This window comes from Anolis sagrei, chromosome 2, assembly GCF_037176765.1.
Source record: "Anolis sagrei isolate rAnoSag1 chromosome 2, rAnoSag1.mat, whole genome shotgun sequence".
NCBI lineage: Eukaryota > Metazoa > Chordata > Lepidosauria > Squamata > Dactyloidae > Anolis > Anolis sagrei.
In genome coordinates this window covers 266,225,972-266,248,744 of record NC_090022.1, presented here as the reverse complement: position 1 = coordinate 266,248,744, position 22,773 = coordinate 266,225,972, and the positions used below count along the sequence as shown (strand labels likewise).

The 22,773-nt window shown below is 39.3% G+C and overlaps 1 protein-coding gene across 1 annotated transcript; it reads left to right on the top strand.

Moving 5' to 3' along the window:
* The first annotated feature begins 3,330 nt into the window (after positions 1–3,330).
* On the top strand, positions 3,331–17,935 carry MTX3 (metaxin 3). Its single transcript, XM_060761607.2, has 9 exons — positions 3,331–3,433; positions 6,200–6,269; positions 7,137–7,213; positions 10,827–10,919; positions 12,188–12,370; positions 12,906–12,982; positions 14,132–14,289; positions 14,588–14,676; positions 14,936–17,935. The coding sequence occupies exons 1-9, from the start codon at positions 3,353–3,355 to the stop codon at positions 15,044–15,046; spliced, it is 939 nt and encodes a 312-aa protein (XP_060617590.2). The 5' UTR covers positions 3,331–3,352; the 3' UTR covers positions 15,047–17,935.
* The last annotated feature ends 4,838 nt before the right edge of the window (positions 17,936–22,773 follow it).

Here is a 22,773-nt window from a genome sequence, read left to right as displayed (position 1 = left end):
AATCCATGATCCCTAAATGGGACTTTGGGGAGTTAGTTAAAAACATCTGGAAGATCAAGAGTGGAAAACTACTGTATTATTGCTATCATATTTCATATATTGTCAGTGGATTTTACAGTTGCTTTAACAAATTCCAGGTCAGGAACTCTCTGTTTCTCTCTCATAGGTTGTTCGCTCTTTACTTTTTCTGTGAAAATGCATACTGGGAAATTATCAACGAAAATACATGCAATGGTTAATTTGTAATTGGTCAAACATGTGTTTATTTAATTCACGAGAAATGTGAAAAACAGATGGATCTTTTTGGGTGTTCTTTCGTTGCCTCCTGTCTGAAGCTGTAAAGTGCCTATATCCATGATGGGCAAGGTCTTAGGTGAAGAATAAATCTTACAAAATCTCTGACTCCAGGAAAAGGGGGTTTACTGAAACCACAAAATATTTCTAGTCTCTCTGTAAAGTCTATAAACTCTCCATAAAATAATTCTAACTCTTGGTAGCACTGACTCAGTACAATATAGTTCAAGAAATATGTGTGCCTCTGAACTATTTTTTCTTCTGCCTCAAGGTGCAATAAACATTCATTTTTCCAAATGTTCTTTCTTAAAATCGCATAGCTTCTGAGTGAGCTGCTGTTGCCAAAACAATGGCAACACACACAAAAGTAATGTAGCAATTTTTTTTTGCATCTGCTTATAATGTGCCCCTGAAGAGGTTTGCATGACTTTGAATCTTGACGAGTGCAGATTCTCATGAATACGTCTAGAAATGTTAGTCAAAATATTGACTCCCCAAAGTCTGGGTCAATTTATCCATGGGCCAATGTAAGTATCATACCTTAACTATTTAAACCTCCTCTAAACATTTTTTTTCATGTCAGAAACGACTTGAGAAACTCCAAGCCGCTTCTGGTGTGAGATAATTGGATGTCTGCAAGGACGTTGCAAGGATGTTTTACCATCCTTGTGGGAGGCTTCTCTCATGTTCCCAGATGGGGAGCTGAAGCTGACAGAGGGAGCTCATTTACACTCTCCCCGGGATTCAAACCTCTGACCTGTCGGTCTTCAATTTTGTCAGCACAGGGGTTTAACCCATTGTGCCATTGGGGGATCCTGAGATGCGCCCCAGTTGTTTTTGACTACAATTTCTAGCATCTCCATTACCTTTGTTCACCATACTGGTTAGGCATGATGGCAGTTCCTGCCCTTGACATAAGATCAATCAATAAGGTAAAGGTCAAGGTTTCCCATTGATGTCTACTTGAATCTGACTCTGTGGGGGTGGTGCTCATCTCCCTTTCTAAGCTGAAGAGCCGGCGTTGTCTGTAGACGCCTTCAAGGTCATGTGGCCGGCATGACTGCATAGAGCGCTGTTACCTTCCCGCTGGAGCGGTACCTATTGATCTAGTCACATTTGCATGTTTTCAAACTGCTAGGTTGGCAGAAGCTGACGAGCTCACCCTGCTACCTGGATTTGAACTGGTGAGCTTTCGGTCAGCAAGTTCAGCAGCTCAGTGGTTTAACCCGCTGCACATATATCAGACATGGGCAAACTTGAGCCCTTCAGGTGTTTGGGGCCATGTGGTTGTTAGAAATTGTGGGAGTTGAAATCTAAAACAACTGGAGGGCCCAAGTTTGCCCATGCCTGGTACGAGGGTTGAATGAAAAGTAATGCCTCCACCTTCGTTACTTGGGTTTGGATGGGAATATTTTAATAAATCAAACACAGAAATAATCCTTAGAATGTGCTCTTTAACTACCATTATTCACTTTTCCACATAATCACCAGGCAATTGGATACATTTCTGCCAACAATGAACGAGTTTTCTAAAGCCGTCAGGGAAGAAGTTGACACTCCACAACCAGCGTCAGTATCCTGGGTATCCATCGTGCACAGATCTTCCGATAGCCAGACAAAGCAATAATGTGACCCATGTTCTTGTGAAATGCCAATTATGCTTAAAAATTCTCTCTGAGTGATATGACAATCGTCCTGACTCAATCTGTCAACCTTTTGCTTGTGAATCTTGGTGGTTGCTGTCATAGGACATCCAACTCTTTGTTTGTCACGCAAGTCAGATGTTCCCACCTCAACATCTTTAAACTTTCTCGTCCAACTACGCATAGTACTCACATCAACACAATCACCATAAACAGCTTGCATTCTCTGATGGATCTCCTTTGGGGTGACACCTTCTGCTGTCAAGAATTCAACGACTGCATGTTGATTAAAGTCGCATTGACCGACCATCTGCACAGGGTTCCATACTTTGCACTTTAACAACACAACCATTCAATGCTAAGGCTTCCCACCGAAATGGAACTGTAGAGGAGAGTGTACTGAACAAGCCAGTACCTGCCGCATACCAGTACTGCCATCTGTTAAGGAGTTATGAAGGTTGAGGCATTACTTTTCATTCAACCCAAAGAGATTTAAAGCCAACCTTAAAATCTCTGGCATAGACACTGAGAACTGGGAAGCCCTGGCCCTTGACCGCTCCAGCTGGAGGTTAGCTGTGACCAGCAGTGCTGCAGAATGGAGGGTGAGAGAAAGGTGCCAGGAGGAAGGTGCGTCAAGCCAACCCCGACCGGGACCGCCTTCCACCTGGAAACCAATGCCTTCACTGTGGGAGAAGATGCGGGTCAAGAATAGGGCTCCACAGCCACTTACGAATCCACAAGGAAATGCATCATGGAAGACCATCTTACTCGTCCAACGAGGGATCGTCTAAGTAAGTAAGTAAGGTCTATTGTGGTGATTACAGCATTATACTAGGACTAGCATTGAACTCAAGCTTGGATTCCCATTTTACTTTGTGATCTCAGATCTGTGGTAATCTCTATACCAGACCTGGGCCAACTTAGGCCCTCCAGGTGTTTTAGACCTGACGTCCAAAACACCTGAAGGGCCCAAGTTTGCCAAGGCCTGCTTTAGGGCAATAATTCCCAAACTTTGGCCCTCCAGATGCTTTAAACTTCAACTCCCAGAATGCCTCGTCATTGGCCAAGGCAGCTGAGGCTTTTGGGAATTGGAAGTCCAAAAAACACGAAAGACCCAACTTTTGGGAATCATTGTTAGCCAGTATTTCCCTAAAAATTGGTCTTTAGGTGTTTGGACTTCAGCTCCCAGAATGCCTTATCATTGGCCACGGCAGCTGAGGCTTCTGGGAGTTGAAGTCCGGAATCACTGCTATAGATAGATGAAGATAGGAGCACTGGCAGGATGCCTCCAGGCACAAGAATTGCTTGCTTCAAACCACGAGGGCTTGGCCCCGCCCCCTGGGAGGCGTGGCTCACTGGAACCGGCGGAGGAGGCGGGACTTGAGGCTGATGGGGCAAAGGTCGGCCGCCTCAAGATGGCGTCCCCCATGGAACTGAGCTGCTGGGGCGGCGATTGGGGCTTGCCCTCCGTGCACGCGGAGTGCCTGGTTGTCATGGTAACTGCGGCCTAGGCGGGTTGCGCAAGCCGAAGCCAGGTTCACTGTGGGGAGGAGGGAGGGGGAGTCAGCGCTATTTGGGTCTCGCTCTCTCCTCTGAAGGACTTTTACGTTGGATGGAGTGGGAAAGGCAGCAATCCTTCCATAGCTCAGTTATACCTGCGAAGCAGAGCTTGGGGGAACTCGGTTTTAATTTGGAATTAGAACTCCTTGAAACTACACTGTAGAACTAAGGCATTTTGACACCACTTTACCTGCCATGGAATCATGGGAGTTGTAGTTTTACAAGGTCTTCAGCCTCCCCTACCTAAGAGTGCAGGTGCCTCGCCAAACTACAACTCCCAGGACACTGGCAGGTAATATCTGAACTACATGATCTTGGGTGCATCTACATTGCAGAATTAATGCAGTTTGATGCCACTTTAACTACAATGACTCAGTAATATGGTCTGCTGGGACTTTGTCGTTTTGGTGAGGCACCAGCCGCTCTTTGGTACAAGAAAGGAGATTCCATCTGAACATGAGGAAGAACTTCCTGACTGTGAGAGCCATTCAGCAGTGGAACTCTCTGCCCCGAGTGTGGTGGAAGCTCCTTCTTTGGAGGCTTTTAAACAGAGGCTAGATGGCCATCTGTCAGGGGTGCTTTGAATGCAATATTCCTGCTTCTTGGCAGGGGGTTGGACTGGATGGCCCATGAGGGGTCTTCCAACTCTAGGATTCTATTATTCTAAGGCTAAAGGCATGTCTGAACACATCTCCCTTTACGAACCACTGCAGAAACGAAGATCTTCTGGGGAGGCCCAGCTCTCGGTCCCGCCACCATCACAGGCGCGTTTGGTGGGGACGGGAGACAGGTCCTTCTCAGTGATTGCCCCCCAGTTATGGAACTCCCTTCCTGGCAATATTAGATCAGACCCCTCCCTCCTGTCCTTCAGAAGGATGGTGAAGACCTGGTTTTGGACCAAGCCTTTGGGGCAGTGCAATGAGACAAAATGGTGTCCTGAGATGGTTTTTAAGCAACTTTTAATGTGAATATAAGTGATTTTAATGTTTGTATATATTTATGGTTTTATGTCCCAGCACAGAATATTTGCCGTATATATGTTGTGCTCCGCCCTGGGATGAAAAGGGTGAAATATAAAGGTTTTAAATAAATAAACAAACAAATAAATAAAGGCCAAGTCAAACTACAACTCCCATGATTCTATCGCATTGAGCCATAGCAGTTAAAGGGGAGTCCAACTGCATTCATTCAGTGTAGACACACCCCAAGTTGCTGGAATTGCAGTGCAAAAACGTTGTTGGTATCATAGGCCCCTTCCACACAGCTGAATAAAATCCCATGTTTTCTGCTTTGAACTGGAATATATGGCAGACTGGACTCAGATAACACAGTTCAAAGCAGATATTGTGGGATTTTTTTTGCCTTGATATTCTGGATTATATGGCTGTGTGGAAGGGCCCCTAGAAAAGATTCAAAATAGGTCAAACCTTTTAATGGTCTCAAGCATATTGTTGTTCATTCGTTCAGTCATCTCCGACTCTTCGTGACCTCATGGACCAGCCCACACCAGAGCTCCCTGTCGGCCGTCACCACCCCCAGCTCCTTCAAGGTCAGTCCAGTCACTTCAAGGATGCCATCCATCCATCTTGCCCTTGGACGGCCCCTCTTCCTTTTGCCTTCCACTTTCCCCAGCATAATTGTCTTCTCTAGGCTTTGCTGTCTCCTCATGATGTGGCCAAAGTACTTCAACTTTGTCTCTAGTATCCTTTCCTCCAATGAGCAGTCGGGCTTTATTTCCTGGAGGATGGACTGGTTGGATCTTCTCGCAGTCCAAGGCACTCTCAGAACTTTCCTCCAACACAGACAGGATGAATAGAATATCTAGCACAGACACCATGGAATAGACATGGCTTGATATTTTGGCAGTGTTGGCTTTAAATTTTAAACCTTTTATAGTTCAAATCTTAATGTTTTATCCCATTAATTGTTTTATGTGTGATAATGTAATTTTGTTATGTTGTTGTTTAATTTGTAGCAATGTTTTTTTTAATTATCACTTTGACGTGTTTTTGATTTGGGTACTTTGGGATGTTTTGGTTTTGTTAACACCTTATGGCATTGAATGTCTGCCATTGGTTGTTGGAAACCTCCCCAAGTACCCACGAGGAGATAGGGCAGGATATAAATTAAGTTTTATTATTATTATTTATTATAAATCCAGAGCAAAGCAGCACCAGCATTGTTACATACTCATCACATTTCTGTATCAAAAGGATTACCTTTGCTGAATCCATTTCAAAGAGCTTTGAAATCAGTAATGTTTTATCCATCTCTCTTAGGGCCCTTCCATACAGTCATATAACCCAAAATATCAAGGCAGAAAATCCCACAATATGTGCTTTGAACTGGAATATGTGGCAGTATTGATACATATATCCCAGTTCAAAGCAGATATTTTGGGAATTTCTACCTTGATATTCTGGGCTATATGGCTGTGTGGAGGGGCTATTAGTCATTTGACTAATTTACACTTCATTGTACTTTGTATTCTATTAATTCTAAGTGTTGAGAATGGCAAGCCATGATGTCATTACACTATAATGTAATTATGCACCCAGTGGTTGGGATGCCACAGTTTTATGAATCGAATAAGTAGGTGTTTCTCCATCCCAGTTTACTATTCCCTTTCATGACTGTATTGTCTAAATTGTGAAAAGTAAATACAGTGATTGAATGTGTTCCTCTTTCAACCTTGGTTGCAGGCTTATGCCAGATTTTCCAGTGCCCCAGTGAAAGTGAAAATTATAGATCATTGTTGGAGAGCACCAAGAGGTACTGCTTTAGTTTTTGTAATATGTGCATTAGCTTTTTTATGAGAGCCAGTCTGGTATAAGTTTGAGGCTATGATTCTGGAAACAAGGATATGACTCTTTGGATTGTGTGGTTTTAATTAACTTGCCTTAAGATGTTTTTCATTAATTGATTTTAATGTATATGTTGGTTTTTATCCTGTGTATGTATATGTGGCATCAAATTGTGCTTTGCTCTGAGTCCCCTTCAGGGTGAAAAGGGCGGATTTACGTAAATGCAATAAATATATACATAAATCTCTGCTTGTAAGCGAAAACCCAGAGGTTGTCCTTGTGCAAGTCACAACCTCCTTTAGGAGAGGAAAGGGGATTTAAATGTTATAATAATAATAATAATAATAATAATAATAATAATAATAATAATAGTGTCTCAGCCTCAAAGGAAGACAAAGACAAACCTGCTATGAACAAATATTGTTAAGAAAACCTCATTATAGGGTTCACCATAAGTTGGAAAAGACTTGGTGACATACAATAGCAATTAGCTTTTTAAGACACATTTTAATCAGGCATCACATACACAGTTCATTCTGCACAAGCAAATTTTTTTATCATGACTGGGTCTTATGTTGTGTTACGCAAAGCAACCGCAGTATGGAACTATGTAACTCAGTTTATATGGTCAGTATACTAAAAACTCCTATAATCCTGCCTCACTGTACTGAACTGCATTAAATGAGTCTACACTGAGCATGTAATTCAGTTTCTGTCTGTGTTTTTGGTTGTTCAGTCATCGCCTCTCATGTGGCAAACCTAAATGTCTGTTAAATTGCCATTTTTGGGGTGCTTTTCACTGTATAATCTCACCTGATTGATTCTTTTCTTTTAGGGACCGTGCCATTGTTGATATCGGGAGACACTGTTATTTCTCAGCCAGCAAAAATATTAAACTTCTTAAGAAAACAGGTGGGTTTCTGTAAGTATTATCAAGGGCTACACTAAATTCACTGTCCAAAAAGTACTTGCTTTATACTTTGTGTGGTGCTTTGCTATAAGATACTGGTTGAAGTAGTGCTGGCTCATTTATTCCTCCAGGAGAAATGGATGATAGGTTTCTTCCAACTCTGTGATTTTATTATTCTGTGTTGATCTCTTCCTTCTGACAGAAAAGTGGATAAAAAGGAGTCTACTGATTTCAACAATGCACAGCTTTTGTTATGGCTATTGAATATTGAAGTGATTGCTTGAAAAAAGTGTATTAGTGTATTAGTGCAAGTGCCTGACTTCCCATGTGTTATACTACTGCTTAGTTTGATATACAAAATCCTTCAAATTGCAAAGCTGTCAGAGTAGGAGACATTGTGCCTACCTTATCTAAATGAAACCATGGCTGCTGACATCCCTAGGTTCTCTGAGAACCCTTGTTCCCATATGACACCCCTACAACCTACGATCCCTGGGAGAGTTCTGTCACCTTCGGGTTCTTGAAGAAGGACTTGCTTGGGGACTGAAAATAGTACTGAAGATTTGCAGGCGTCAAGTCAAGATGTATTTCAATAAATGCATTAAGAACAAAGTAATCCCCTACCCTAAGTTCCTTTAATATACATGTCAGCTTTAAATATCTAGGGGTGCATCTTTATGATAGAATTAATGCAGCTTGGTACCATTTTAACTGCCCTGGCTCAACATGATATAATTCTGGGAGTTGTAGTTTTAACAAGGTCTTTAGTCTCTGCCTAACCAACATAAATTCCCAGTATTCCATAGTATTGAGCCATGGCAACTAAAGTGGTCTCAAACTGCATCATTCTATAGTGTAGGTGCACCCAGGTTTCATGGTTGTATGGGTCTGACAGACACATATTTTCTTTTATTATTATATGTATTTCTTAATATTTCTGTAATACTCATTTTACCAAAAAAGCATAAAACAGTGACGTACATTAAAACAGTCTGTGGCAAAGCTAGTCATGGAAAGTTGCCAGTAGTATGAGTTAAATTTGATCCAGACATTGGACATATCGCTGTAGGTTCTCAAAAAGCAATATTAGCAGTACAGAACCTGGATTTGGGAGTAAGCCAGCCAGTGGTGATACTATATTCTTATTTGCAAAGAATGTTGTATCAGCATGCTAGGTGGGAAAAACATGTGCTCTGCCCTCATCCTTCTCCTCATGTGTAGAATGACAAGTCTGGATATGGGAGGTTGCCCTGCATATAGATGCTCTTCATGTGATCAGAAACCTTATAGAACTGGGATTCCCAATGAGTAGAGGAAACCATATCTATTTCAGCAGGTATCTCAGAATTAGCATTTTTGCCGTAACCAAATACCATAACTAGTAAGAAATCTATTATCATTTCAAGATTCCAACGTGTTAGCAGTTCTCAGAAGGTGAATGAAAAGATCAGTTGGAATATATGATCCTAAATCTAGTTGTTAACTATAGCTGAATATAGATTTATGGAATCAATATAACTTACATAAGTGTAAGTTTACTAGTTGGATTTAGGGCATAGTGTTAATTAAAACATCCCAAAATCTTTTTTACTAGTTCTGTGTCACAAACGGATTTGGGTCTTGTGTTTCGTGAATGACAACAGCCCGGTGCCGCATGGCAGATCATTTTGAGAACTGAATGGATTTTATGCTATTTATGGTATGACATTTTGTTCTGCTATTCAAAACTGGGAAGAAAGGAGAGGAGTTCAATAAACGGGTCATTTAATGTCTAACAGGTCATTAAATCCCTGTCTATCTATATTTTGTTCAAAGAGAACATTCAGAAATTTCTACAGATTTCCAAATAAATGAAAAAGGATGTAATCAATGGATTTAATAAATATATTTCTCATCTTTTTATTTATTAAGGATTTCTTCCAGCTTAGTTTTAACATTAGGAATTCAGTGGCTGGCTAGCATGGAAGACTGGAAAATCAAGGAAGTGAAAGCTGAAAAATCAGGATGTGAAAGAATTTTGAGTCAGAATACTTAAAACTGTTTTCAGTGACTAAGGAACATTCTGGAGAAAGAACACCTTTGCTAGGGCTTGGCTGCCATCTCTCCTGTTAAGGTAGGAGAGCAAACAAGCAGTGTGTACTGAGAAATCGACAGTCTGTCACCAAGTCTTTAAAATGAAGCCCTCTTATGAGTATAACTAAATAATAAGAATGCAGTCTTTCTAGCCTAGGTTTACTTCCTTGTATCAGAAGCAAGCCTAGGGTACAGTTGTAATGTATTTAAAAACACAAATTTAAAAGCTTGGCATTACACTACATGTCCTTTGACCAGAAGCTGGCCACTTGGAGTGCCTCTGGCATTTTTATAAGAAGATCCTCCATTGTGTATGTGGCAGGGCTCAGACTACGTTGCAGTAAGTGGTTTGTGGTTTGCTCTTCTCCGCACTCACACATTGTGGACTCCACTTTGTGGCCCCATTTCTTAAGGTTAGCTCTGCATCTTGTGGTGCCAGAGCGCAGCCTGTTCAGCACCTTCCAAGTTCCCCAGTCTTCTGTGTCCCCAGGAAGGAGTCTCTCGTTTGGTTTCAGCCATGGCTTGAGGTTCCAGGTTTTAGCCTGTCATGTTTGGACTCTTGTTGGCTGAGGATTTTTTCCGAGTATTTCTTTCGATCTTAGAGTATTTTTGTAGATCTAGCCTATGTAAGTACCTGGGAATCAGCTTACAGAGTGGATCCTGGTAGGAACCAAGCAAAACCTCCTCTGTTCTTCCCTTTCTGCCAGAAAGCCACATGTCTTCCTTTGCTGGGCATTTCTAACTCAAGCAGAATCGAATGCTTTTCTTAGGGCATTACAACATTGCATTTTCTTTAACTCTGAATTTATCAAGACTACTGATGACAGCAACCTTTGTACATAAAATCGGGAGGACATGCCCCCTGCTCTGCATGACCTCAGGCACAGAAATCTACATGTTATTTTACATTAAGCACCAAAACATATTTTGCTTAATATAAAATGCATCAGGGGCAGAACATTCAAGTATGGCTGCAGATTGATTGGGAATGCAGTACAATGCAGGAAAGGATCCTGTGGAAAGTCATAATCAGATCTCTGTGGTGCACTTATCCATGTGAAAGATGGAGTTGTATCCCCTCAAACCCCATGATTTCAGATTCTCTTTATGGAATAGAGAAGCCAAACAGGATCACAAGTATGTTTTTCATGAACTATTTGCATCTTTTAGAAGAGTGAAGGGCTTCCTTGCCATCACTTATTTTCCTAAATATAAAAGAATATGGCAGGTAAATCTGAACTGTATGATGTAGTTGTGACCAGATTATTTTCTTAAATAATGTAATTTCATCTGAATTCAGGTAAAATCACTGAGCCTAGAATCAGGTGTTTGTAAATCCAACAGTTATATCACAATTCTCCTTTGCAACTGTTAATTTGGAGGAAAAGTTGAGATTACAATTTTACTTATTATCTGTTTGTTTTAAAAAAATCAGGAATGTACATCCATTTAACATTATGACAACTATTTTGTTCATTTTTTGAAAAGATGCCTATAAATGCTGCATAAATATATTAATCTCTTATTTCTTTCTATTGCCAGAAATATAATGCTGATTATGAACTCTCTGCAAAAGAAGGAGCTGATACACTGGCATATATTGCACTACTTGAAGAAAAACTACACCCTGCTTTGGTAAGATAGTTATTCTTGCTGACCAAAGATTTATTTATTTATTTATTATTTCAGACATTTATATCCTATTCTTCTCACCCCCGGAGGTGGACTCAGGGTGGCTTACAACTGAAAGCCATTAGATGTCACCAACACTAATAAAAACACAGTTAAACATTAATTAAAACATTATAAGTTATTTATCATTGTCTCATCATCCCAAAATCAAGTACATGCTTAGTTTACTAACTGAATAGAGTTTAAATTTGTGTTCATCGTTGAAATCTTGTTAGAATAGATGGATTTAATCAGTTATTAGTGAATCAACACATACATAAATCCACTTGAGGAAACAGTTCTATTATAGTCAGAAATTTGGTCCTGTATGAGCTTTTTATGAGAAATTTAAAACAGTATTGGTTCTGGGGATTAGTGAACACAACTAGAATCAGATCTCTTTAAAATCAGCATTTGACCAGACAAGGAAGTTATTTTATTTTATTAAACTGAAACTAAATCACTAGCAATTGCATATTCTAAGCTACCTTTTTGCTGAAGAAAAACTCCATTTGAGGATCATCACACTTTCACCCCATTAACCATGGCATCCCTATTGGTTAGGATCAGATCTAAAATAGTTGGTCCCCTTGATGGTTGTTGTTGTTGTTATTATTATTATAACCCTTTATTATTATTATATTTATTACCATCTGCCAGCTGCAAAAGGCCTGCATGCATTATTTGCTGATACATCACACAGTCCTAGACTATTGGGAAGTGTCCGACATGTGATCCAGTAGCCAGTAGAGTGTCTGCTGTGGACTCATCTTGTTGTGTTTCAAATAATGATGATAATGATGATGAAGTGAAATGATAAATAACTTTGACTTGAGTATAAGCTGAAGTGGGCTTTTTCAGCCTTTTTATGGCTATAAAAATCAGCTTATACACAAGTATATACGTATGTATAATGGATTCCTTTAATGGAGTACTTGGTCTTTTTGTTATCTTTTCTGCATGTCTCTGGTCAACTAAATCCATCCTGTGATCTGAAATTTCGGTTATATATTTCAAATGGTGTGTGTGTTAGCTTGCTTGTATGTGTGTGTGAGAGAGAAACAGTCTAATAACTGAATTTTGAGTCTAGCCATAAAATAATCTGATAGTTAAACTCCAGACCTTTGATTCTTTAAAATTGGTTTAAAAAATCAAACTTAGGTCAGAACTTTGGTTCTTTAAGTGGCAAAGCCTCATATTAATTTTTGAACATTAATATTGTTGTGGCGTAGATGCACACTTTCTGGATTGAAGCTGATAATTACTACAGAGTGACAAAACCATGCTTTGCCTCAAGGATTCCATTTCCATTGAGTTGGTTTCTGCCTAGAAACATGGCTGGGGAAGCCCTTAATAGGATCTTGCTGACAAAAGGGGGCCCTCCACTCTTCAGTATGGCTGAAGTGGAAGCACAGGTATGTTTTATTTGATTACTGCTCCTCTGAAAATGTCTTATCAATATTGTAGTGCTAAAATAAATGGAAATGCATTTTGTGGTAGTGCGTGTTTCCCTGATTTTCAAGATGGTAAATTTCTACTGTAATATCCATTTTTTCCAATCTGGGAGTGGTATTTTAGAACCAGGAAGTTAGCTGAAAATTATATCCAGTGTACTTGCTGATTCAAAAAGGCTTCTCCTAAAATAATCCAGGAGTAAGACAAAATTGCTCTCATGCCCCTATGAAGGAAATTAAGAAAATTAAAGCTGGAGAGACACAGCCCACTGGAGCCCAAAGGGGGTCATGTGCAACCCCTGTACTTTGAGCTTTAAGTCTACCTGTGCTTTAAGGACAACAAAACAATTTTATTTGTATTTAGACCTATAAATTTAGACCTTATGTAACTGGGGATGTGTTTTAAGTGATACATGTTGTTTCTCATTGATGCTTGACTGCCCATCATGAAGTCAATTAATTTGAAGTTAATGATTATAAACATTGACTTCTTTAGATCTACAGAGATGCCAAGGAGTGCCTGAATCTTCTGTCCCACAGATTGGGGACATCACCGTTTTTCTTTGGAAATATGTGAGTAAAGAATGTTGATAATGTTTTACAGCACAGGTACCATGGAAGCATCAGTGCCCAAGTGCTTCTTGCATTCGAAACCTATTTTTGTTTTGATTATTCTAGCAGGTTGGGGAGTCCTCTTTTCATATGCTACTTTTAGTATCAGCCTGTTTTCAACTTGTGATGATCGCAGACTACAGAGTTGCTAGTAAAACATAATTAAGAAACAAAAACTCACAGATAGTGAACTAGATTTATTCCTGACTTTAGAAGTGAAATTGATACTTGCATGCTAGTAAATTGAAAACCAGCTCATATAAAAATGCATCTGTTCCTTCATGCATCATTGTTTAGTTTTAAAGCACCCCATGTTTATTTATCCGTTGATACATTATTATTATCATGCTTTAACATTGAAAAAAAAAAGAAAAGAAATAAGCTTAAAAGTTCTTTTGAAATGCAAAGCTGCCTCCGGATTTTGAAGGGTGTTTTTGTAAATACTGTCAGAGGGACTCGCCAGACAGTGCTGTGCAAAGCTGTCCTCTGTTCCAAACTTACATAACTTGATATTGTTTTAGGCTGCTATACTAGAGAGCAATAAATACACTTCAACTAAACTTCCGTCCGTACCACTGTTTCTTATATCCTGACTTAATTTCTCCCACTAGAAATGAGAATGGCTAAACAATATTTAGACTTTTTGTTCACAGTTTGTTTCTTGATTGTGTGCAAAGAGGGATCTCATGCTTGACATGCCAAGGCTTCTTACTGCTTTATCAAGGGAAAGATGAGAAAATCTTAGAACATTATTATTTTTAAAGCAATTTGTGAGTATCTATATAATTAAAAGAGTGGAATAAAAATAAAGAAAAACTTTATTCCATTTTGCTTAAAAAAATAACGTATATTTATATTTCCCCATTAGTGATATGTTACTTAATCATTACTTTTAATTGCTGCTAATTTTTAAATGCTTCAAGAAGAACCATACATTATGTTCTTAGGGAATGAGGAAACACCACTTGTCCAAAAAAATTCCTTATGAGTTAGGTTGCATGTAAATGTAAGAATCTCCAAAAAACATTATGTTGTTTTATATCCTTCTCTGTTTTTAGTTAGTGTCTAATGGAATTTGAGCTAACCATGTCCTATGTTTGTTATCTCAAGGCCTACAACTCTAGATGCCTTCGTGTTTGGTTTTCTTGCTCCTCTTTTCAAAATACCATTTCCAAAAGTCCAGTTACAGGATCATTTGAAGATGCTTCCTAATTTGTGCCGCTTCTGTGATGACATTCTGAGTTGCTACTTTAGACTGAAATTATTGGGTAAGCCGTTCATTTATGTTTCAGCATGTGGTTTTTTCAAAAGAAACATGGCCGTATTTGCACCAAAGCAATATTAATAGAATTATTTTTCCAGAGTGTTTTGGGATTATTATTTTTTAAAAAAAATATTGGGAGAAATTATAAAATGGAGATTGAAAAGGACTTGGAATTCCATATTGGTTAAGGAATTCACAATTATCAGACTTCTTTCCCCTGTAAACATCATTAAAAACTTGCAAATAGGATTTGTCATTCTTCCTAACTTTAGTTTCTCTTCTTGTGTGTTCTGGCTATTTAGGTGTCTCTCCAGTGGGTCCCGATACAGTAGATGCAAATTTGCAGAAACTCACACAGCTTGTCAATAAGGAATCCAACCTGATTGAAAAGGTTCTCTTTCTTTCTTCCCCTTTTCATTTTTCTTATCTTCTTTATCTTTGCAAAGAACCCACTTGACATGATGATAGTAGTTGAATGCATTTTGGTCCAATTGTGTCTTTAGTGATTTATAAAAAGGGATCAGATGGAAAATGGACTTATAAATGAAGAGAGCAGAGCCTTTCCCATCTTCCCTTCTTAAAGCATTCTTAGTTAAAGTAATAGATGCTTTTCTTTAATATCTGAATTGGCACATCTGTTGTTTCTGCAGATGGATGATAACCTTCGAAAGAGCCCTCAGCACCCTCCGCGGAAACTGACAACTCTCAAACTTTCTAGAACTGGAGAAGGAAGTAGTTCCCCAAATCGCTTGTCACCCTGAGAGCTTTCATGTCATATTTATATGGGTCTTGCCTAATTGATCTTTGCACTAATTGTGTATGTACATGAACTGAAGGAGAAAGGTGGATTGATGAACTGGAGCCAGCACAATCCCTTGACCAGTGCATCCTCTGGACGTAATGGAAACAGCAAACGTCCAAGGTGATCACATGCCAATTGTTGAGTGATTGTACCATTTGGTACACGTTCACCTTAAGTGCTGCATAATGCTTGCCTTTTAGAGTTAGTACAGTTCTTGACCAAAAAAAGTAAAATTCCATTTTTGGAAAGAATGCAAATATTGTTAGCCTTTTCTGCCAAATTAAGCTTCAGTTTTGTTTGTAATCATGTTATGTCTTGGCTGGGTTAATGTGTGTCAGAATAGTTAGTTGGATCAACACTTTTTATAGATTTATAATTTGGATCAGATAGTATAGAAAAATTGGATTGTCAGCTCACTTTGCACAAAGAGCAACGAAAGGGAGGTATTTGGCATTTTATACTATGGGTTGTTGTGAGTTTTCTGGCTTGTATGGCCATGTTCCAGAAGCTTTCTCTCCTGATGTTTCACATGCATCTATGGCAGGTATCCTCAGAAGTTTTGTACTATGTTTTTACAACCAGTGCTTAGTACGAATGCAACCAGTTTTTGCAACCAGTGCTTATATTGATGCAGGTTTTTTAAACTGTAATTTTAAAATAATAATAATATAGAAATTTTATTCAAATCTGCTCTTCATCAGGAATAAGATGCATTTGATTAGCCTGCATAAGACCATCTCCAAAATTGCCTCAGATTTTGCTGGCCACCCTCCTTTATTGTTACATTTCATACTGTCACAAGTTGTTCCCCTGCCTCCTAGAACAGCATTTTAGAGGTCTGTCCTCTGCACATTTATTTATTTGAAATCCAGATTCAGCTCTTTATATCATAGTGGTGTTATTTCCATTTACCTGCCTTTCATTGGCTTTTAGTTTTGTGTATTTATCTCTGATAAATCTGAAAAGACCTCCGTTATTTTAGAAGTTGTATAAGTTAACTGAATACAGGGATATTGGCTTTGTACAAAGCTACGCTCAGAGGTACTGTTAGGCACAGAACTATTGTTGTAGACCATCATTTAGCACTGAAGCAATTGGGTTTCTCCTGGAATCTGCAGCAGAGCTTATTTTCCTTCAGTTTCAGTGAACACAGAGCTTCTCTATACATACAAAACGGTTAAATCAGATTTACTGTATACGATTATTTATGAGATACTTTTCATCTGAACAATTCTTGTGTCTTACATGGCCTAGCAAAGCTATTATTTTAAATTAGACCTGGTTATTTAATAGAAGACTGGGCCCCTTTCACCAGGAGAACAGGAACTGAGGTGGACAGGAAGTAATTTGAAAATATTAACCATGGATACTTCAGGATTGTTTTCCCATTTTTCTATGTAGCTTAGGGACATTTCCAATTTGGCATGTACCGGAAAATGATAACATATTCAGATAGAATCATGGACTGTTCTTAAATATTCTGAATTTTCAGTATATTTACTAATATTTCAGAAACAAGACTCAGTATTTATTTATTGTATCAGGACTGAACCAAAGGTATAGTTGTCATGTTTTTTTTTAAAAAAAACAACAACACAAAGTTTAAAAGCTTGCCATTATATTACATGTTTTTTGACCAGTAGCTGGCCACTTGGAGTGCCTCTGGTGTTGCTATAAGAAGGTCCTCCATGGTGCATGTGGCAGAGCACAGTCTTCTGTGTGCCCAGGAGGGAGTCTCTCATTTGGTATCAACCATGGATTGAGGTTCCTGGTATTAGCCTGCCACTTATGGATTCTTGCTTGCTGAGATGTTCCTGCGAGTATCTCTGTAGATCTTAGAAAACTCTGTCAGTGATAGCTATCCTTAACAATTTGATCATTTGGTGTCCTATTTTAAAGATAATTTCAATATAGATATAAAATGTAGATATCTTTTCATTATTTCTGATTTTATTTTGCAAAATCAAATAAGCCTGACATTGTTCTCTAAATGTATTTGTGTAGAGAAGCTGGTGCACAAGTCTGTAAATTGTATATATAAATATACCTACCGGATACTACTTTATAAAATAAAGAATGTAAAACTATTTCACAAATATTATTCAGAATAATTATTCTGAATGTATAGCAAGAATAAATTTAAGTCTGAGGTTACTTCTGCATGTTTTATTTAATTATTTAAAGGTGCAGATAATTATACAGACATAATGATACAATATACTAAGACTGTATATTTCTATCTAATATAACAAATAATTATGAAGAATGCTGTTAATTAGCTTTGTCTATTTTGTAAGTATAATGTGGCAAAAAAACAACATGTATATTTGTGTGGTGCTAGAAATTACTTGGGAACCAATGGCTATTGAACTCAGTGGGCTCTTCTTTAAAGTTGAACACGCATAGGCTCAGATCGCACAAATGCCATACACTTTCTTGTAAATGCACCACTGCCCTACTGAAAATGTTTTCTATTTTAAAATGCATTCGCTGTAGCAGAGCTAGTCATGATGTGTGGCCTTAAAGAGATAGAAAGATTAATTTGCTTTTTCTCAGCAAAAGACATTGAATCTTATTGTTCCCATTTTTGGATGCTTTGTTTGAAAGGACAAATTCTGTGGTTGATAAATAAGCTGTTTGTTCTAGCAGAAAACTAAACAGTAGTACAGTTAGATCATTAGGAAAATGCCAAGTGCTAGTTCAGGTATAGAATTATTTAAGGCTACAGTGTTTTTGTTTTGTTTTTTTAAAAACAACAACATGCTTTTGTTATAGAAAACAGAATATTTGTCTTTATGGTGTCCTTTCACACTTGGGAAGCTGCTTAATAAAGATCATTCAATACAAATCAAGTCAACCAGTTCTTTTGCCTGGGAGTCATCATCCCTAGGAGTTTTGTCTTTGACCATTACTTTTAATCATGAAATTGATTTGAAACCCCCAGTGTTCTGCTTTAGCTCCCTCAATCCAATTCTTCAACAATTTCCTTCTTTCTTTCTTTCCTCTATTTATACCCTGCCTTTCTCTACCCTGAAGGGGACTCAAGGCGGCTTACAGAGAGGCGATTATTCGATGCCTCAAAACACACACAATTCCAAAAAAATAAAATAAAATTAGATTAAAATTAAAACATATTAAACATTTAAAAACATTACATTACATATTAAAATCACGCTATCCATAGTCATCGTCCAAGCCATTCCATGGTCATTACATATATTCCAAATCTGTTAACTGTGCTACACTATACTACAAAGGCCTGCTCCCACAGCCAAGTTTTTACTTTCTTCTGAATGCTAGGAGGGAGGGGGCTGATCTAATGTCACTTGGGAGGAAGTTCAATAGCTGAGGGGCCACCACTGAGAAAGCTGTCTCTCATTCGCACCAGTTGTGTCTGTGAAGAAGGCGGGACTGAGAGCAGGGCCTCCCCAGACAATCTTAATCTCCAAGATGGTTCATGGGGGAGATATGTTCGGACAAGTAAGCCTGGCCTGAACCGTTTAGGGTTTTACAGGCTAAAGCCAGCACTTTGAATTCTGCTCAGTAGCAGACTGGCAGCCAGTGGAGCTGATGTAAAGGGGGTTGTATGCTTCCTGTACGCCACTCCGGTTGAACAATCTGGCTGTGCGAATGCTCCCCTGGCCACCGCCGAAACCTGGGATTCCAGGCTCAGCAATGAGTCCAAGAGAACTCCCAAGCTGCGAATCTGTGCCTTCAGGGTAACTCCATCCAACACAGGCTGTAACCCTATACCCTGTTTGGCCTTGCGACTGACCCAGGAGTACGTCTGTCTTGCCTGTATTCAGTTTCAAAGCTGCAAATTTACCATATTTCATTGCATAATAGTCTTCACATTATAGTCACACACCCATTTGGGGAAGGCAAAATAAGATAATAGTTGCACCCCTAGTTCAGTTTCCTGGGCAAGTGTACTAAGGGTGTGACTGCCTTTTTGACACTTGACTCAGCTGAGAGCTCCAAAAGGGAAAGAGGGCAGGCAGGGCGGGGAAGTTAATTCACTCCCTGCTTGCCTCCTTTCTCTTTTGGCGAGGGAGCAGCCATGTGGGCAGGTGAACTGTCTCCCACATAGCTGTCCTCTTTGAGGGTGCACTCAGTTGCACTTGTGCTCCTTCCAATGGGCAACCACACCAGCGGGTGAACCATCACCCACCCACATGGCTGCGTCCTTTCATGTACTATTATGTGGTGAAAAAAATTTTTTTTAATCACGTAATGGTCACCATCACATAATAATCACAGCCCCCTCCCCAAATGGGAGGGAGGAGTGCAATTATATATGCAACAAAATACCATATTCCCCAGGTCCACATGATTTTTTTCTCCTTGGAGCTATACTAGATACCTTTCTTCAAAAGTCATTTTGATACAGTTCTTTATACACATCAGTTAGACATCCTGTTATGTATTTTGGCTACATGCCCCTCACTCAAGCTTAGAATGCATTTAACATTTGAGAATGATGCTTATGGACCATCACCAGGAACAAAAGGGGTGAAATCCTTTCACTGACCTCCATGTGGCTCACTTCCACCTTGTGTTTCATACCCTCCTTCTCCCAACTCATGATGCCCTTTTTTAATAAAGTCAACTATAAAAATAACTTCAGCTCCAGGGTGTACTGCCTCTCATAAAAAGCTTCCCATTTCAAGCAGTACAAACCTCAGTCCCTTATATGAATTTACATCTGTTCTGACAGCATCCCATAGCTTTTTATTATAAATTTGTATAGTTCATCAACATACACAGCCTTTACATGAGAATCAAACATGTTTCTCTGCTCTACTTTGCTCATTTAGAAAACCTTGATAAAATTTGGAACATTCCCTTGGTATAATTTCCTGGTATTCTTCAGCACACACATCCTTGAATTAATCCAGGAACTAGTTTTGACATAATTGAATCCATTTGCCACAATTGGCCTGTGGCGGAATTTGCAGTCTTAATGTATCTTGAAGTTATGTTACTCTGAATAAACAGAGTAAAACTGGGCTTTCACCAACCATTCCACCTTGCAATTATCCCTGGTCACAATGTGTTTTGCTCCTTCTACACTGCCATATAATCTGGATCATCAAAACAGATAATCTACATTGTCTACTTTGAACTAGATTATATGAGTCTACGCTGCCATATAATCCAGTGGAAAGCGGATAATCTGGATGTTACATGGCAGTGTAGAAGGGGCCTTTGAATCAGGATGTCATGCAGTGCATAGTGAAAAAATTCTTTCTACTACTTCCCAGAAACTCAATAATTAGGGACCTAAATACATGCTGACAGTTCAACATGATATTGATGACTTAGGGACTGTTTTGGCATGTCCTTTAGAAATTGTAAATTACCATAATAATTACATCATAGAACTATTATATTAAGAGATTTTGGCCAGTTGGGGCACTTCCAGGCAGCAGGAGATTGCTGGCAAAAACAGGTAAAACTAACCAGTTTTCATCTGCATTCCTGTCCATACAGCCCACCCCAAATCCCAGATTTCCCTCCTCGGTAGCCAGATGCTAAGACTGATCTAAAGCTGCTGCCACACATTGGGGGGGGGGGGGGGGTAGGGGTAGGGGTGGGTGTTCTCTAGGTTTTTTGGCCTCCTAGAACCTGAAAAGCTGAGATGGCTTTGTAGATTGGGGCCCGGGGATTAAATGATGCAGTCCCCAGGTCCAATCCACGCAAGACCCACACCTGCTAAGACCCAGATCTTACATAAGATCTGGATCTTACTAGAATTTTTATTTATTCAGAACAAAGCAGAGAAACTTTGTTCAGAATTAATTGATCTTTATCGGGGTCATTTGGATGTCCCCAATAAAAACCCAGACAGGTCCCGGGGTATGGGCCTGTCTGGATGGGCCCTTAGTCACATAAGACCCTTGAAGAAAAACTGGCAGGTGGTAGATCTGAATTTGATGAGCAAAATGCAACTTTCAGGTTGTTTTTCTGTTTTCAATTGTGTCAAGCCTGTCAACTCTCTCTAAACCATCCTTTATGTTATTATTAAATGCATGGCAGTCCTTTCACAGGGTTTTCTTGGCAGGATGTATTCAAAATAAATCTGCCATTGCTTTCCTCTAAAGCTGAGATAATGTGATGTGGCCAAGACTAATCAGTAGGTTTCCATGACTGCGCAAGGATTTGAACCCTGGTCCCCTGGAATCCAAGTCCAACTTTGAACGTACTGTACCACCCTGGCAATCTTTGCATTTACTAGTAAAAAAAACTCACTCTGGAAAAGGAAATCTCATGTGAGCATCCACACATGTTCTATAATAATAATAATAATAATAATAATAATCATCATCATCATCATCATCATCATCATCATCATCTTTATTTATACCCCGCCACAATCTCCCCCAACTGGGACTCGGGGCGGCTTACATGAGGCCAAGCCCAAGCAACAAAATTACAGCAAAATGAAACCAAAAAACACAAGCAACAAACAACATCATAATTACATAAAAACATATGAATACATTAACAATATAAAATTACAATACACACAATCACAGTGACAATGGGTGGGCCACATGTGCAGAATAAAATAATTAAAAACTCGGGTGAGATAAAAGGAGGAGCAGGTTATTTGAAAAGGGGAGCTCATAAAAAACGGGGTTGTGGAACCACGCTTTCCTACGGGGGACGGGACATGTACTCCAGTGACAGAAACGTTGTGGGTGATCAATAATGTGAGGTTGTGTACCTACTCACCAAAGGAGCAGCAGAAGAGCCAGGTTTTAAGGTTCTTTTTAAAGGTTTCTAGGCTTTCCTAATCTCTCCAGATAATGAGTTCCAGAGTTGGGGGGCCACAGAGGAGAAGGCTCTTTCCCTTGTGCCCACAAGATGAACTTGTGAAACTGGCAGGGGCGAAAGGAGGGCCTCCCCCAAAGATCGGAGGGCCTGGACTGATTCATGGCGGGAGATACAGTCACAAAGGTAGGTGGGTCCCAAACCATTTAGGGCCTTGTAGGTGATAACCTGCACCTTGAATTGGGCCCAGAAGATAAACGGCAGCCAGTGGAGTTCCTTAAACAGGAGGGTCGACTGTTCCCTGTAACTAGCCCCAGTTATTAATCTGGCTGCCAAACGTTGGGCAAGTTGTAGTTTCCGAGCCACCTTCAAGGGTAGTCCCACGTAGAGTGCATTGCAGTAGTCGAGTTTAAATATAAGTCGCTCTGAGTCCCCTTCAGGGTGATGTTTGTTATGATGCTCTTAACTCTACATTAGTTGGGAAGAAAGGCGTTTAATTACAAAATATGGCTGTTAGCAAACATATATTTCTGCTATATTTCATTAATCTTTCATCAGATTGTTCAGTTGTATAGAATAACTTTTGTGCCTGATGGGTTCGTAATGCTAGTGTAATGAAATGTGATTTGGACATAGAGAGAAAAGTATTTTTGCCTTGATAGATGAAAAATGAATTCCTAGAAATCTTGCAGCTTAGACTTCAAGAGCAAGCTATAATCCTGTTGGTTTGTTTTCTCAAAGAGAGAAAATCGGAAAAGAATGTGTAAACCCATATTCTAATAAATACTATCTACTTTTCTATTATAACATTCATAATTGCTTTAAAATTTTGTTAGAGTTGTTCAAGTAATTTCCCAGATATATTCAGGTATGTGTCTTCAATGATTCACTTTTTATTGCTCTTGGCGC

What these genes read in the sequence shown, in the direction of transcription:
- MTX3 (XM_060761607.2), top strand. Translation starts at nt 3,353, where the DNA reads ATGGCGTCCCCCATGGAACTGAGCTGCTGGGGCGGCGATTGGGGCTTG. An exon ending in CGGAGTGCCTGGTTGTCATG is followed by an intron (nt 3,434 to 6,199) that starts GTAACTGCGGCC and finishes CCTTGGTTGCAG; the next exon opens with GCTTATGCCAGATTTTCCAG. An exon ending in AATCCAACCTGATTGAAAAG is followed by an intron (nt 14,677 to 14,935) that starts GTTCTCTTTCTT and finishes TTGTTTCTGCAG; the next exon opens with ATGGATGATAACCTTCGAAA.